The sequence below is a fragment of the Fistularia commersonii genome, chromosome 6 (genome assembly GCF_037954325.1).
Source record: "Fistularia commersonii isolate RoL2024-O1a breed Wild chromosome 6, RoL_Fcom_v1.0, whole genome shotgun sequence".
Classification (NCBI taxonomy): domain Eukaryota; kingdom Metazoa; phylum Chordata; class Actinopteri; order Syngnathiformes; family Fistulariidae; genus Fistularia; species Fistularia commersonii.
In genome coordinates, this window is record NC_141289.1 from 6447914 (window position 1) to 6462891 (window position 14978).

General features: G+C 45.7%; 1 protein-coding gene across 4 annotated transcripts in view; it reads right to left on the minus strand.

Annotated features, from left to right (window-relative positions):
* cd99 (CD99 molecule) overlaps window positions 1-14978 on the minus strand; it is a 47085-nt gene continuing 32107 nt past the window's right edge. For 3 of the 4 annotated variants that reach the window (XM_086147844.1, XM_086147845.1, XM_086147843.1), the window contains 11 exons: window positions 14678-14737; window positions 13348-13380; window positions 13148-13201; window positions 10949-10981; window positions 10796-10849; window positions 10140-10226; window positions 8241-8273; window positions 7496-7516; window positions 2452-2568; window positions 2313-2366; window positions 1-1287 (listed from right to left, as the gene is read on the minus strand). In XM_086147844.1, the coding sequence (XP_086003970.1) occupies window positions 1259-1287; window positions 2313-2366; window positions 2452-2568; window positions 7496-7516; window positions 8241-8273; window positions 10140-10226; window positions 10796-10849; window positions 10949-10981; window positions 13148-13201; window positions 13348-13380; window positions 14678-14737 (575 nt within the window). In that variant the 3' untranslated portion in view covers window positions 1-1258. Of the gene's footprint in view, window positions 1288-2312; window positions 2367-2451; window positions 2569-6899; window positions 7130-7495; window positions 7517-8240; window positions 8274-10139; window positions 10227-10795; window positions 10850-10948; window positions 10982-13147; window positions 13202-13347; window positions 13381-14677; window positions 14738-14978 lie in introns of those variants that run through there. The other variant, XM_086147846.1, reaches the window with a different exon arrangement.

The following is a 14978-nucleotide window of genomic DNA, read 5'->3' on the forward strand; positions in this document are numbered from 1 at the left end:
TAAGAGTGTATAACCACTTTATTAAAACCATGTACACACAAACACACACACAAACCCATACACACCTTTACGTCACACAGAAACAGAACAACCCTCTGGGGTCGACATTGACTGTTGCTAGAAGTTTCATCGAATACAAACGGGGCAGAAGCAAAAGTCAGCAGGCGTTATTTATATATGTGTCATTCTCAAATATGTACAGCTCACAGGCACCACCAGTCATTGCCCCATGCGTGTGTGTGTGTTTGTGTGTGTGTCACCATGATGACATACCCCATCCCCCCATGTGCAGTTTCTAAAGGACCCTTGTGGTGGCAGATGTTTCCTGAGTAGGAGCCCATAAGATCCACGAGTTCCTTGCAAGGATGTTTCAGATCCGTTCCAGGGCTTCACTATATCTGGGGGTGAATCCCTTGGAGGTGCCTGCTCGTTCATGAAGGCTCAGAAAGCCACAAATTCGTTCTTACTTTCTGCGGAGCCCTTAAAATTATTGTTATATTTTGGGGATGAAAACAAAGAAAGTAGGACTCTGAGGAACAATGACTCAGAGAGATGACCTTCAGCACAGGACCATTAACATCACATTCACAGACATGCTGCCAAAGACCCCAAGCAGAAGTAAAAAATCTTAAAAATCAAAAGCGGCATTTTACAAGCTCCTTCTTGAATCCGTGTCCTCCGTCGGTGCAAATTTCACCACTTCCTCCCAGGTTTTCCTGGATTCTGCGTTAAAAACTGTCTGCCCTTTTCCTTTGAGACAGGAAGCGATTAGTTTCCACCAAGTGGTAGAGAAGATGGAAGTGAAATATGAAAAATCAATTAATTACACTCAAATAAGCAGAGTAACGGGTCTTGGACAGAAACTAAAAAAACCAGATGCATGTTTTCCTCCTTTTTAGAGTCCGGCTGATTTTCAAGGGGCAGACAGAGGGGAACGTTCAAGATGTGCTTGGAGCCAAACTGGCGAAAACATGCACTGGGTTTGAAAGACGACAACTGCGGTGGCACCCTCGCCCCACTGCAGCCACACACACACACATCTTGAAGCATGTAATATGTAGATTTAAAAAAACAAAAGAGGTTGTTCGGACAGGACTGACAGACAGAGTTAATTGTTAAATGTTGATTTTAGTTTGCCGTGGGAAGAGGGGATGGACGTGGAGGTGTTCCAGGGGAGTGGCGTTGGTTGGTTGACCGAAGGGAGGAGGCGGAGTCCTGGGAGGTTGGCACCCTGCAGTATGCTGGCGCTGGAAGGCCTCTACGACGTCCTCAGCAGGTTACTTAAAACTGGGAGAAGAGAGAGAACCATGAGTTTTTGGACGTAACTACTATTGCTTTGGCACTAGGTGTCACTACACTACTGCTTGGAGTCGGAGTGACTGTTTGCTGCTATCCCAGCCAAAGGTTGAGGGGAGAAAAACTTCTTTAAAAAACTACTGGTTCCTAATCATTACCCAAAGGTGTTTTCAGACAAAAACGTTCTAAGTAGCTTCCAGCTTTAATTTGTTTCCACAAAGTAGCCTTCCCAGGGGAACCTTTTAGGGAACTCTCTAGGTTTCCCTGGAACTGCTTCACCATGTGAAGAACCCTGTTAGCCATTAGCTAACTCTGCACTTATTCGAGCAAAAATTTGGATGTTCCTCTGCGAGCCCTGGAAAGCCCTCTGGGACATACCGTGTCTATCATCAGTATTCACCCTCTTGGATGTTTAACCCTTTTAGTGCTTTCATAAATCAATCATGGTCAACAATTATATTTCTTTATATATTTTTATTTCATTGACATTACTTTAAGGAATCTATTTTCACTTTGACAGTTAACAGTTTTTTCCAATCAATTTTTGTGTTAAAAAAGCCAAATTTTATTGACCATGATTGATTTATGATTTATGAGCACTAAAAGGGTAAAACATCCAAGGGGGTGAATACTTATGATAGACACTGTGAAAGGGCCAGGAGAGCTTGGACCTCTTCATCACACTAATTCTCACTGCTTCTGTTCATTTTGTACAAAGAGAACATCAAACCAGTGACCATCATAGCTTTTAAAAATGGTCTTCTGCAAGAGTATCTGGAAATGGGCATGGCTTATGAATAGCTCCACTAATCACGACCTCATTGACCTCAGCCACATGGCTGAGGTCAATGAGGTCAATGACTTTTTTCCTCTGTTGTATTAATGACCAAGAAACACTTTTTGCTGAAAAGAAGCTGCCAAAAAATCCTACAGTGAGAAAGTGGCAAAGAATCACAGCAATGGAGCGCCTGGATGTTATGATCACTTGGTTTGTGACGGAAAAAACAGAAGCTCACCTTGAGGGTCACTCTGAGTCCCCTGGTGGCCTTTCCCAGCCTCCGGGTCTACTCCTGGGGACAAAAGAGGTTTTACTCTTGTAGCTTGCAGCGCCCTAGTAATAATCTATTACAAGCAGAAGCCGGGTGAGGCACCCACCTCCCTGCAGCTTGAAGCACAGCTTCTTCTTCTGGTAGGCGAAGTAGCTGGACGCGGCTCCCAGCAGAGCCACGCCAATGCCGCTAACAATCCCAGCGATGGTTCCAGATCCAGCCTCTGCGGAAAAACAGGACAGAGATGGGACACATGACAAGACAGCGTTCCAGATTTTCTCGTGAGTTTCAGGACTGGCAACTGTCTGCGGTTGGTGAGGACCCTTCGAGATGACCATCTCTAAGAGCCAGTCCAACACAAGCTGGTAAAACTTCCTGAATGTTTAAAGGCCAGACTCCATGAGCATGGTGTGTGTGAAGGTTCTCTGTCCTCCAGTTCCTGCAGGTCAGTCAGCGGTTGCCAGATCTTCTGAAAATCTTGAAGACGATGCTCCTCTCATCCTAGAGGTTCTTCACTTCTAGTCTAAGGCCGTTTCAATGACAGCATTCTGTTTCATTGTCAAACAATGTAGATGGCAATGTCCTGAAAACCATCTCCATACACGCCAGACCGTAGGAAACAGCAGAGAAGGTGTAGTACACATGCCAGTAGATGGCACTGTTTCCTTGTGATGAGCTAAAAACACGTGCGTACAGAGAGACACTTCCTGTCTGGGCCCCATGACAACCAAGAGAACAACAGAGAGTGTAAACATCAACAAGGGAGAGTAATGGAGTATTTGTACAAACTAAGGAGGTACTGGAGTCACTGCTTGGAGACCCTGGACTACAGGGAGGGTCCATTCCAGGGGGATGAAGACTGTGAATCATGGAGGTCCAAGTACTCAGGATTTACACGGGAGTACTCCAGATTATTCCTTAGTATCGCCATTGTTGTAAATGGCAACTGACAGAAACCATGTAGCACACATCACTTTCTAAAGTGTTACATCTTCCTCATCTCCGTGGAGACAGAGGTGTTGTTAGATCTGTTAAAATGTGTGTGTTGTCAATATGTGTGTCATTTGGGGAATGAAGGTAAAACATCTGGTGGACTCAACTGAGCTAGATTCTGAACAGGTGTGAGGTTAATGTGTTGAACAGAGAACATCTGCTAGTTCACCTGGGCTGAGATTCAGGTGGAGACACCTGGGTCTGGTTTGGGTTGTTGAGTCGGAGAGTGCACATGGATCTGCAGCTGTGTTTGTATATGTTGTCTCAACGAATTTCAGCATGGCGGGATCTCAGTATGGGGGTGAAAGTCTTTGTCATGGACCCCCTCTTCTGTTCAGAGACGGTCCCCGGTCTCCAAGTTGTTTTATTGGATGAGGTGAAACAACTACAAGACCTTCATGATATTGTTGTTGAGCGTATTTTGGTGTTGTCAGCTGTGATTAGTGGTCGTTAACTTCTTTTAACAATGTACAAAAAAAAAGTGCCCCGCAATTCAAGGTCCATGTTTGCGTGTGTGTGTGGGGGTGGGGGGTGGCTGATGTTCACCTGACAACGTAAACAAAGTACACTATTGTCTTCTCAAAGCCAAACAGTTCAAGGGTGGCAACACTGGAATGAAACACTCAAGCTCCGGGGCAGGGCGGGGTATGCGCACACACACACACACACACACACACACACACACACACACACACACACACACACACACACACACACACGCACACCAGATGCAGTGCTTTCAAACCACAGTGAGTCATGAGGCGGAGGTGTGTCTTATGATGCTTCAGAGGGCACCCATCAAGAAATGACTGTGTTAAACAAAAAAGAAACGGGACACCAGCTGCCGCCCACTATGTGACTAGCACAAAGAGCTTCCTCATCCTCACGTGTGAGGGGCACCTGAGAGCCTGCAGGCCCTGAAATCCAGAAGTGGAAGTGACGCGGCATACCGTTCACTTCTATATTTAATTCAATTTAAGCTGGGAGAGCAGTGTTAGCCTTAGCTTTGCACGACTGGGAGCGTTTATTGACCAAACATTTTGAGGTTACCTTCATGAATCTGTAGTGCTCATTTTATAGAAAAGATGTAAATTCATTAATGAATTCTCCATCTCCCTTCTCCACCTGCAGGGGGAGAAGGGGGATGGAGCCTATCCCAGTTGCGGTTGGGTTATTTGCCCTAAATGCATTCACATGCCCACACAAAATCATGCAGCTACATCAAAATTAGCTGTCTTTGCTCAGATTACCCAATATCTGCTAGCATATTTTATCCGAGGTATATATATATGTATTTAAAAAGTATTCATAAAGAGACTTCCGAAGTGAGAGTCCGTCTGGACACCAGTCTATAGATTATATCCTCCGTCTTTGCCGACTGTGGGATCCAGTGTGAGAAACCAAGGCGTGTCACAGCACAGCGGCAGCAGCGGCAGGAGTGTGCAGAATGTTCTACAGATGTAAAGAATGCCCTCTACAGAAAATCTTTGGGGCTCTTTGCTATGGCGGTGACTCACAGACGTCAGCCGAATATGACATGAGAAGGCAACTCTTCAGCTAAGCTAGCTGTGGGTCGACTCACATCGTCTGCTCCTTCGTGTTTGAACAACACCCACCGCCAAGAAGGAATGTTCCCATACTATTTCCTTCCCTGAAGTGACCCCCCTGCCCCAGCATTTCCGAGGCACTGCAAAGGCATTTTAGTAAATCACACAAGAAACCACAAATTTCTTCTTTGTAGAGAAAAATACCCCGTTGTCCGCATTATAATTCAATGACGTGTCGTTTCTGCACACACTGACGGCGGTGCAACATGAGCCGCCGCCCACTGTAAAATAAAAACACAAGTTTTCAAGCCACGGGTCCTCCCCTCAAGGGTGGGGGAGGGGAAGGAGGAATCCGTGCACGCACCCTGGCCAAGACGTCTGGAAAGTCACAGGGGTGGGGCCAAAAGAGTCTTACGTTACGGGGCGGACAAAGACCTGAAACATTTTAACCTCCGAGCTCCAAACACTGCCTTTGCGCGCTGGAACGAGCGGAGCCTGAAGGAGGTCAGACGACAATGGGGCTGAGACTTTTGCACACTTGTGCCAACTTTTACAGCGTCCTGTAAGTTGACTTAACAAGACCGTGAGTGCACGTGGAGAGGACAATAAGGTTCACGTGTTCGTCAGATGTAACAACGTATCGAGCAGATTCAGAGTTTCACCCATGCAGCAAGACACGGTGTATGTATTAATGAGTGGGACGAAAGTGGGACATTAAGGCTACAGGGGTGGAGATGAAGAAGGTGAAGGATTTGAGGTACTGAGATTCAACAGCCCGGAGCAACAGAGAGTGGAGAAGAGGTGGAGGAACGAGTGCAGGCAAATTGGAAGAAAAGGATGAGGGGTGATGAAAGAGTTTCAGACAGAGTGATGTTGGACTTATCACCACTTATGTGGTGGAGGTAAGCTCTGGAAAGGAGGGGGTTGGAGGTTAGTTGCAACTAGACAGAATGCATGTGTGTAGATGTGAGGAACCCAAGTAGAATGGTGTGAGAGTGGGAGTGGAGATGAAGACGGTGGAGGGTTTTTAGTGCTGAAGGTTGACAGTCTGTAGCAACGGGGAGGGTGAAGGAGAAGTGGAGGTACATGTGAAAGCAGGTTGGAACTGTTGGAGAAAAGAGTATCAGGCTGAATAAAAGGAATGGTGGAGAAGACAGAGGTGAAAGCAGCCATGGAGCCTGGTTCGGAGACAATGGGGAGAAGACAGTAGGCACAGCTGGAGGCAGCAGGGATGATCTGCTTTGAGAGTGAGGAGGGTAGAGAGGATCAGAAAGGGATCCATCAGAGAGATTCGCTAAATGTTTTGGAGATAAAGTCACACTGAGATGGTTTGGTCATGGACCAAGGAGGGATGGTGAAGGTTGGAGGTTGGAGCTGCCAGACAGGAGGTCTCAAGGAAGACCGGAGAGGAGGTTTAAGAGGACAGGAATGTAGTTGGTGTGAAGGGAGAGGGTTAGATGGAGGAAGATGATTGGCTTCGCTGCTATGAAAGGAGCAGCCCAAAGAAGGAAAAGAAGATAAGGGATAAGATGAAGTTAACCCTCATCAGTCCTGAAAGGGAGCTGCACTGTTGATCACAATGTTTTCTTTCACTTGAAATCCCAGCCCCACGGCAGCATGGCGGATCCCCAGTGCCTTCACTAAAACCGCAATGAGGGATGGGCTATCTCCATCCATGTGAAACAGTACCATGGCAGACTTCAGCTCAGATCCTGTTGTCCACGGAGCAGACACAGAAGCCTCCCGCATAACAGAAAGATTTCAAAACACTCATCACTGCTTTCAGACTAATCAGTGACAACAGGGATTGCATGCCTACTCTCCCGGCCCATCACGGCAAAGCAGCTCGCCTAGGCGTCTCGCGGGGCAAAGCTTTGTGGGTTTGCAAATGTGTGCTGGAAAGAGCGGGTGAAACGAGCTAATGTCAAGGATTCTTGCATAGAGACAAATAGTGCTTGGAGCAACTATTCAAACCAAAAGGACAAATTTCTTTAAATTAAAGCCGACTTTCCACACACCCTGCTTTATTTCTGCAGAGCCCAAATCCAGTTTTACACTTCAACCTTCGGCCCGAGAGCCTAGCTCAAGTTTTTATTATAATCTATGGAAGTGCTTGCAGAAGGTCCAAGGCCCTCTCTAACACAGGCTGTAAAGTTTGCTTTAAGTTGGACATCAGAGTAAACACTTCCTCTGGCATATTGTCATTTAGCATCTTCAGGATTTGGCCCCACGGAACGCCTGGATCTGCAACGACACAAAATCGTAGCAGAGCTTTAGCCGGAGGGACAAGACCGGGGGGGGGGGGGGTAAGACCTGATCTATCCCCCATATTGGTGTGATGCAGTATCTCCCAGGTTAACTATCACTGAGGTCCTAACCCACGCAGTTAACGTGTGGATGTGTTTACGGCACCACGAAGAGCCCCAGCGATGACATGACCACTTAGTAGGCATCCGAGCAAAAAACCCACTCCAATAACTCCTGCCACCAGCAATTAGATGCAGGCAGTTTACACAACTTCCTGTCAGATGTTAAAAAGGAAATGCTCCAGAGATGAAGATACCGAAAGCAGACAAAGAAAACACCCCAGCGCAGCAAAGATGGGCTCACCTTGTGGAGATTCACCACCACCTGGAAGGACAAAAAGGCAGTCAGTCAGTCACCATGTACAAATATATGATACAAATATCAACATTTCTTTATAATGAAAGTAACAGACATAAGCAGTAATTAAATGGCAGATGAACAGTTTGCTGATCGACTTTAAAGCATAGTTTTCATCTTTTTGACTAATCAGGGCATCCGTCGTGGGTATGCATGGCAGAAACACATATTAATTTGTTTATTTATTCATTTATTTTTAATTCATTGTGTACGACAACAATCTTGCAGTCAGGGTCACAGAGGTGCTGAAGGCTAGCTCTGCTGTGATCTGATGAGAGGCACGGTTCACCCAAGACCACTCCATCACAGAGCCACATAAAGGGCATTCACCCTCTCATTCACATGTCTGGACAATGTAGGGTCTCTAGTGAACCTCCAGCATGTTTTTGGAGTGTTGGAGGAACCCGGAGAACCCAAAGGAACCCAACACAGACACAAGGAGAACATGGAGAGGAACCCTTTGGAAAACCAACCAGGGACTATGAGGAGGAAGTTGTAACCCCTGGAACATCCTAGCACCCATATTTGCTTATTTATTATTGTTTTGGAAGCCTCCAACCCCATCACGTTCTTCATTACAAGAAAGGAGGAACGAATGAGTGAGAGTGTGATTTGCCTACATTCCCTCTCACTGTTAGTCCTATAATAACTTAAGCAACTTGAACACCGGGAATCTGAAAGGAAAGCCCACCATTTTGGTTGTAGTCGGATCCAGCAGCGCGGCCTGAGGGCAGAGGAGAAGGAGGTCAGAGAACTTGCACATGCTCTATTTCCATCTTCACTGAGTTTGCCGGCCCCTCTCTACTCCCCTCCATCCCCCTGCTGACTTCCAATTTAATCAATAACATCCCCATGGAGGGGTTCTCGGTGGTTCTCGAGAGGGATGATTCAAGATTCTGCTTCATCTCCAGCAGACCACCATGTAGAAGCATGAAGTGAAGCCCATGTGTCTCTGATTATCCCAAAGTCTTTGGCTTTCTAATCCCTCTTTTTTTTCGCTCTTTCTCTCTGAGGCCGAGGAACAACTATGTCCTTCCATTTTATAATTAAAATGAAAAAATCTTCCCCAAACATCCATTTTCTGTGTCTAGGCTGCAAACGGGCAGAGGATGTCCTGCGGCTGCAGGCCGTTCTGGAAGTTTACTTGTGCAACTTGTCACACAACACCAACAGTTAGTGTTGTGTGACAAGTTACAAGGTTTAGCTTCATATAGATTAAAAAAAGCACAGATTGTGGTATTATGGTGTTATAACAGAGGTATGTGCCACATACATATATATATATATAAATATGCAAAAATAAGCCTTCATATACCTTTATGGGACAGAATTTAAATCTCATAGAGCTAGAAGAGCCTGTAACATGTAACTTTAAGTCAGTGTTTGACACGACATCTCCAAGCAGTTAAAATGCACTCGCGTTGAGATTCGGGCATTTTCTCACAATTTTCTACAAAAACACAATGCAGCTTCCTCTGGCCTTCTCTGTACTTCTCTATTAGCATTCCCAAGAAAATACTGCATCTGAAGTACTCTTTTTAGGCATGAAGCCATACTGCTGTTCACAAATGCTGACTCTTGCTCTCAGTCTAGTTTCTACTTCTCTTTCCAATAACTTCATTATATGGCTCATCAACTTTGTCCTACTACAGTTGCCCAATTCTGCACATCGGCACCATCACACTTTGTCTCCCTTCTTCAGGCATCTTCTCACTCTCTAAGATCCCGTTGAATAATCTAATCAGAAAGTCTACCACTGCCTCTCCTAGACATTTCCACACCTCCACAGGTATATCATCAGGACCAACTGCCTTTCCACTCTTCATCCTCTTCAATGCCTTCCTCACTTCACTTTAACAAATCTCTGCTACTTTGTGGTCTACAATAGTCACCTCTCCTACCCTTGCCACCAGAGTCATCCAAAAAACCACCATTCTATGCTGTCTGGCTACACTCTCACCTACAACTACTTTGCAGTCACTGATCTCTTTCAGGTTACCTTGTCTATACAATATATGTAAAATCTACTACCATCTGTCCCTCTGCGTTCCTATCCTATATACCAAATCTGGCCAACACTTCTTCATCCCCTCGAGTACCTGCACCAACATGCCCAATGTAGTCTGCAACAATTACCACTCTCTCATCTCTAGGGATATTCTGCATCACTTCATCAAGTTCATTCCAGAACTTCTCCTTCACCTCAAACTCACATCCCACTTGTGGGCATAACAACACTAACAACATTGAGCATCACACAGGCTTTAATGAAGGAAAAGAATGAATGAAGGAAAGCATGATGCTGCCACATCTCCTGGTGTGATTCGCACTGAGTCACCTGAAGAGGATCCAGAACCTCCACGTGGGGATTAACCTCTAGCTCTTCATTTACTGTAATAACTTGAATCTTTAGAAGTGACAGCAGATATAACTCCAAGCTAACTTCCAGGCTAATCTCCTGCAGATACATTTTACCCCCAAGGGAGTCTTAGGTGTGCTGTCAAATCTGTAGGTTCTGGTGTTAAAGCTAAGCTAGGCTAAGTGAAATGTGTCAATTTCGGATGCGGCTGTGGTGGCAGCAGCACCTTACCTCCACCTCCTGAGCGGCCTCCATCAGGCTTGTATTCCCCGTCAGAGCCGATGTCAAGCAAGTCGGAGTCGTCCAAAAAACGGTTACCTTGAAAAACATTGAAAATGTCTTGTTAAATAAAAGCCAGACCTTCCGAAAAAGGTGATGGTCAGATCTATAGCACACTACTTTTCGGAAAGTCGGAAAATGGACATAATCAATCATCATCTTAGCATAGCTTAGTCTAGACCTCCTGCCTTACAGCTCCAGCCTCAGCATCCTTCTATCCAAATCCACGTCATCCCTCCTCTGTCAATATCCAAACCATCTCAGTGTGACTTTATCTCCAGAACATCTAACATGTGCTGTCCCTCTGATGGACTCCTTCCTGATCCTCCTCACTCCCAAAGAGGAACTTTCACTACTTCATCTCTCTCTTCTCCTCAGTGTCTCCAAACCATGTCTGGTTTGGACATACCTGTTCTCCACCTGTTCTTTCACTCTGTAACCATTCAGTGTCTCCTTTAATTTTAGCTAATACTCCTTTGTCACCCCTGATATTTTCCTCCACGTTTTCCAAAAGACGTACTTGGAAGGTCCTCCATTTGAGTCGCACACCAAGCACAACAAACATATCTTATAACATTTCAAAGAAAACAGAAGATAGTTCAACTCACCATCTCCAGAAGCCGGTTTCTTAGGGGGCTTAGGCTTCTCAGGCTCTGGATCATCTGCAGTTTTCAAATGTTGTTTTATTAATTTGGTACTTGATTTGGCTTTGGTTGAGGAGTGAACGTAGAGTACTACATGTGTGTGATGTGTTGCTTTACCTGGTCCTAAGGCATTTGTAAGGTCCAGGTCACCTTGAATGGAAAGGAAGAAGAATAACGTCAAAAAACGACCAAACGCAAACTCAATCCATCCATTCATCCATCCATTGTCACCTTATCCTACTCAGGGTCACAGGGGAAGCTGGAGCCTATCCCAGATACCATTGGAGAAGCGAAGTACACTGTGGACCGGTTGCCAGTCAATCGCAGGGCCACATATACAGACAGACAACTACTCAGTGTCTCATCTGCACATTTTGACTCTGTGCATTCACCACAACTGGTGGTTTACAGCTATGAGTATTATCTGACTAATCTGCTCCCCCAATTTGGAATACAATGCAGTAAAATGCAGACTGTTCTGCAATCCTGACTGATGGTCGGGGAGCTCAGCTCCATCATTATCGTAGCAGCATATACTGTATACCACTGCACTGCAAGCTAGCACTAAGCTAGTGCTGGTGGAGCTCTACTGCCTGATCAGCAGCCAGATCAACTTTAACAATGTGGAACTAAAAGCCATGCTCCCTAAATTCCACAAATCCACAAACTTTCCAACAAGAGACTACAATGCACTGGATGTTTGTGGAGGTTCTCAGTTATACAGGCCATGGTAAATTCATGTCAAATGTTCTTGTCCTGACTTCATTTTCTTCACTTATAGATATTTCCCCCCTCATCCAAGAGGCTTCTTCAGTTCTGATGCCCCTGTGGGGAGTTTCTCAATATAATTGCCAGGGTTAGGGGCGGATCTATTATACGATGACTTGTTATGCAATAACAATAATCCACACCACATGTGGAAAGATATCAGGGCCATCACTGACTACAAGGGCAGTGCTCAGCAGATCAGCCATAACCCCCTGCTTGACACCTTGAATAGCTTCTTCGCACATTTCGACTCATCAGGCAGCAGAGAGGCTGTACATCTGCCTCATTAGCACAACCCTCTTGTCCTGAAGCTGCACCAATTGAGTTCAACCCTGAGGAAGAGCAACATCAACAGTGCCTCGGGTAGGGCCCTGAAATCATGTGCTGACCAACTGGCAGAAGAGTTTCTGGACATTTTCAATCAGTCCCTGCAGTTTTCAATAGTCCCTGTCTGCCTCAGGTCATCCATCATTGTGCCTTTGCCGGAAACACTAGTAACCACTTGCCTCAACGACTACCGCCCTAGCGCTTTAACCCCGGTGATCAAGAAGTGCTTCAAAAGGATGATTCCTAAAGCACATCAAGGACGCCAAGGATGTCGGTTCGCCGTCAGGAAGAACCGTTCTACAGAGGAGCCGTCTCGCACTCCACAGGGCCCTGTCTCACATTCCTAGACAAGCTGGTATAGAAGCTCCACAACCTGGAATTGTCTGCATGACTCTATTCCTGGATCCAAGACTTTCTTTCCAAACAGCCTCAGGCAGTGAGAACGGAGGATTCCACATCTTCCCCACTGATCCTGAACACCTGCACACTGCAGGGTTGTGAGATCGCATATTGAGCAACAATGAGTCCCACTACAGAGAAGAAGTCCAGCACCTGGCACAGTGGTGCTCAAACAACAATCTCATTCTGAACACTGACAAGACCAAGGAGATCGTAGAGGATTACAAGGGGTCCAGGAGAATGTACCACTCTCCCCTCCCCATACATGGAGAGACCATTACGTATACATATATTCTTGTGCTTGTTTTTTTTAACACAAATCCCAAGCCCAGGGCTCTCACAAAATTTCAGTCCTCTTTCCCTCTATCCATAAACTTCGTCTCTGGTCTTCCTCTGGATCTCCTGCCTGGCAGCTCCAACCTCAGCATCGTTCTACCCAGATCCTCTTCATCTATCCTCTGTCCATGTCCAAACCATTTCAGTGTGACTTTATCTCCACAACATTTAGCATGTGCTGTCCCTCTCATGAACTTGTTCCTGATCCTCTCCATACTCCTCACTCCCAAAGGGAACTTCCACAACTCTGCCTCCTGTCTTCCTCAGTGTCTCCAAACCAGACATGGCTGCTCTCACCTCTGTCTTCTCCACCTTTCCTTTCATTTTGGCCCACAATCTTTTGTTACTACTGATATTTTCCTCTACGCTTTCATATCCCTTGAGGTACGTAGAAGATCTGTCCACCTGAAGCGCACAACTCCTACACCAGGCACAAGAAACATGTATTGTTCAATTTCAAAGAAAGCAGAAGATAATTCAACTCACCATCTCCATGAGCGGGTTTCTTTGGGGGCTTCGGCTTCTCGGGCTCTGGATCATCTGCAACAAATTTTCTGTTTTATAAATTTTGCCCTTGCTTTGACTTGAGTTGACAAATGTACATGGAGTACTGCATGTGTTAGATTATCATGTTTCAATTGTGTGATGCATGAGGATCACAAAAGGTGTGTGAGGTGTTGCTTTACCTGGTCCGAGGGCATCAAAAAGGTTCAGGTCATCTGGAAGGGAAAGGAAAAATACCAACATCAAACAACCACTAAATGCACCTCACTAATTCTGGTGAAGTTCATATCAAGATTCATCATCATGCTGCAGCCGGCATCAGACCAGTGGTCAAACAACTGCAGAGTTTTCCCTGATCTAAGGGATTGAGAATGGAAATAGGCACAATGTCTTCTTACTTTCTGCAAGTAAGAGGACATTGTGCCTACCACCCTCAGAGTGGTGGCGCTGTCAAGCATAAGCATGGTAAAATAAAACATAAACATGTTTGATGTTTTGTCTAAACTGGCCTGAAAACGGACACAAGCCCTAACTCGAATACTTGCGTAGGTGAGGATGCCCAAAAGAACATCCCTTTGAAATCCTTAACGTCAGAAATCGCAATACGGGAACCAACCCTGCGCATGGCTCCCAAACCGCAATGTTTTCCACAGAACTGTATAACACCTCCATGCTTGAGTACTGTAAAAACTTAGACTCACAGCTGTCATCCATGAACAAGCGGATGACACGATCTTAAACCAGGCAACTGGGTGGTTCTCAAAGACCTAAAAGAACCAACTCAGTCTAGTTTTTATCTCCAGAACATCTAACATGTGCTGTCCCTCTGATGGACTCATTCCTGATCCTCTCCCTCCTCACTCCCAAAGAGTGACCTCTACATCCTCATTTCTGCCTCCTGTCTTCTCAGTCTCCAAACCAGACATGGCTGCTCTCACCACCGTCTTCTCCACCATTCCTTTCACTGGCTAATGTTCTTTCATCACCTCCGCAAATTTCCCCATGTGCTAAAACCCGCTTCCATGCCTTTCTCCAACTCTCCACCCTCTTAATTGCTCTGGATAGCTAACCCTCGGTTCTCAAAACTGTCCACCTTTCTTCATCTCCACCTCCTGTTGCCTCACCGTTCCATTTGTTGTTGTTCCACCAACAGTTTAACTTTCCCTTCAAAGTGGCGCAGTGTAAACTGCGCTCTCAGACTGTCACAAGACCCGGGCTGCTATAAATAACACACTGGCTTCCATGTGCCGCTATCTGGGTCATGGTGGGAACTTCATTGTTGCAGGGTTAATTTCAGTATGAGACATAACATAGCGTAACACCCCGTGCAGTGTTTGGTGCCAATGCAGAAGGTTGCTATGGAAATAAGTTGCGCTTGAAAAAACAGTTGCCTGTCACAGAGCTTATGCACCATTTGTATGTGTCAGCCATCTCCAGGACAACCTGGGATTGTGTTTCATTGAAAGAATCAGGTCACAGGACCCCATTCACTTTAACTGAAAATATACTGACCATTAGTTTTTGGTTTTTCGGGGGCCTTGGGCTCTTCTTTAGGCTTCTCGGGTGTCGGCTCTGTGGGGAGAAAAACTTGTCATCCTTCGAGTTTCAATCTGTATAAATGTTACCTGTGGTGACCAGTCTGAATGGTCGAGTTGTTCTCACTTGCTGAGTCTGTCATCCTTTACCCAACATCTGAGTAACAGTCACTTGCTTCTAATCACTGCTAGTGTTAAACTGGCTCTGCAGACTCATAGCAGAACAGCTAAGCGATTCATTCGTTCACAAAGCATAGGCCAATGTGTCTAAATGGCAC